Source organism: Enhydra lutris, unplaced genomic scaffold, assembly GCF_002288905.1.
Source record: "Enhydra lutris kenyoni isolate GAN:26980312 unplaced genomic scaffold, ASM228890v2 scaffoldscaffold15, whole genome shotgun sequence".
NCBI lineage: Eukaryota > Metazoa > Chordata > Mammalia > Carnivora > Mustelidae > Enhydra > Enhydra lutris.
In genome coordinates, this window is record NW_019154099.1 from 45406308 (window position 1) to 45407873 (window position 1566).

General features: G+C 34.7%; 1 protein-coding gene across 1 annotated transcript in view; it reads left to right on the forward strand.

Annotated features, from left to right (window-relative positions):
- The window catches only part of LOC111146936 (glypican 5), a 707501-nt gene extending 706153 nt beyond the window's left edge, over positions 1-1348 (forward strand). The window contains exon 8 of the mRNA XM_022502687.1: positions 1287-1348. Coding sequence (XP_022358395.1) covers positions 1287-1348 — 62 coding nt within the window. The remainder of the gene's footprint in view (positions 1-1286) is intronic.
- The last annotated feature ends 218 nt before the right edge of the window (positions 1349-1566 follow it).

Genomic DNA, 1566 nt, shown 5'->3' on the forward strand with positions numbered 1-1566 from the left:
CGGCTCAGGTCATGATCTCAGGGTCCTGGGATCAAGCCCCGCATCAGGCTCTTTGCTCAGCAGGGAGCCTGCTTCCTCCTCTCTCTCTGACTGCCTCTCTGCCTGCTTGTGATCTCTCTCTGTCAAATAAATAAATAAAATCTTTAAAAAAAAAACTTCTAAAGACTATTTCACAAATTCTTACTTGGTGATAAGAGTTTCTGACCCTTTTACATGAAAGTCAATTTTTCTAGATAGAACAGTGTTGGATTATATTTTCTTTCCTTGCGTCTCTTCAATATGCACTGATTGCTGTTCTGAAAAAAAGCATTGCTGGCAAATATCTTGACAATCTAATTTTCTACCCTTGATAAACCACATATTATATTTTTACCCTCTCAGTGCCCAATGCCTTGTTTTCATTAAGGCACAGTAATTTTGCTAGAATATAGCTTTGTGTTGGTAGTTCTGAGTTGACATTTTCGGTGACATATCTTTTAAATAAGTAATATCAAATATTTGAGCAGATAATTTTAAGTTATAGTTTTAAGTAATTGTTCTGTTCTGTTGTTCTGATTTTCTTTTCTTTAAGAAGACCTATTAGACCTTTGTTGAATTGTATTTGCTTATCAGTAAGTACATTCTTCAATACTTTTGGTCTGTTTTTAAATGTATCTTTCATTTTAAATATCTGCATTTTTCACTTCCTATTTCTGTTAAGGTATTACTAGTGGTGTTCTTCGCTCTTACATTCCTAGATTCTATTTTAAATGATATTTTTCTTCCTTTTTTTCTTTTTTTCAAAATCTCTAACCTTATTTCTGAATTTCTCTAATTCTGGTTTATGTTCTTATTTGGTGTCTTATATTCTCTTCTTAATGTCTTTTAGCTCGTTTTGAAAACGATGTGTTAAATTTTTGGTCTGATTTCTGAGCCTGTCATTCTGGTGTGCTTTCACTGTAGAGATAATAGCAGAATACTATTTTTGTTATAATAACTTTGTATAGGATTTGACCTTAATCCTTTTCTGATGCTTATCTTTATATGAATTTAAATTTTCTAAATTTTTAAAAGGAGGCATGTTTCAGGTAGATTTACTAAATTAACCGATTTCCCAATCCTATTGTTTTCACTCAGTGTTAAAAAAAAATATGGTGACTTCTTTTCTGAGATACTCTGGCTCTGTCCCTTCCCCTACATTTACTCATATCCTCTCTTTCCTAACTCTTTATTGATCTTGTCTCAGTAATTCCTGATTCCACTTCCAGCAGCTTCTCTTCTTTGTGGACCCCCAAATAGTAAGAAAGACTTGCCAGATGATATTGGAGTCAGAGCCTCCAGCCCAGTCAGCCTTATCTTTCACTATTAGAGTGGGGAAAACATCTCCCAATTCTCTGCTGTCTTTCAAACTGATTCCAGCGCATAACAGTTGGCTATTTTGCATTCTTTTGTTTTCTGGTCTGTCACGTGTTGTGTTGCTTCCCACTGCTTTCTTCGCAGACATGCTGACAGCAATAGGTTTCATGACTATTGCTAGTATATCATCATGCATTTGCATGTTGAGCTTCATGAGGGTAACTTCATGAG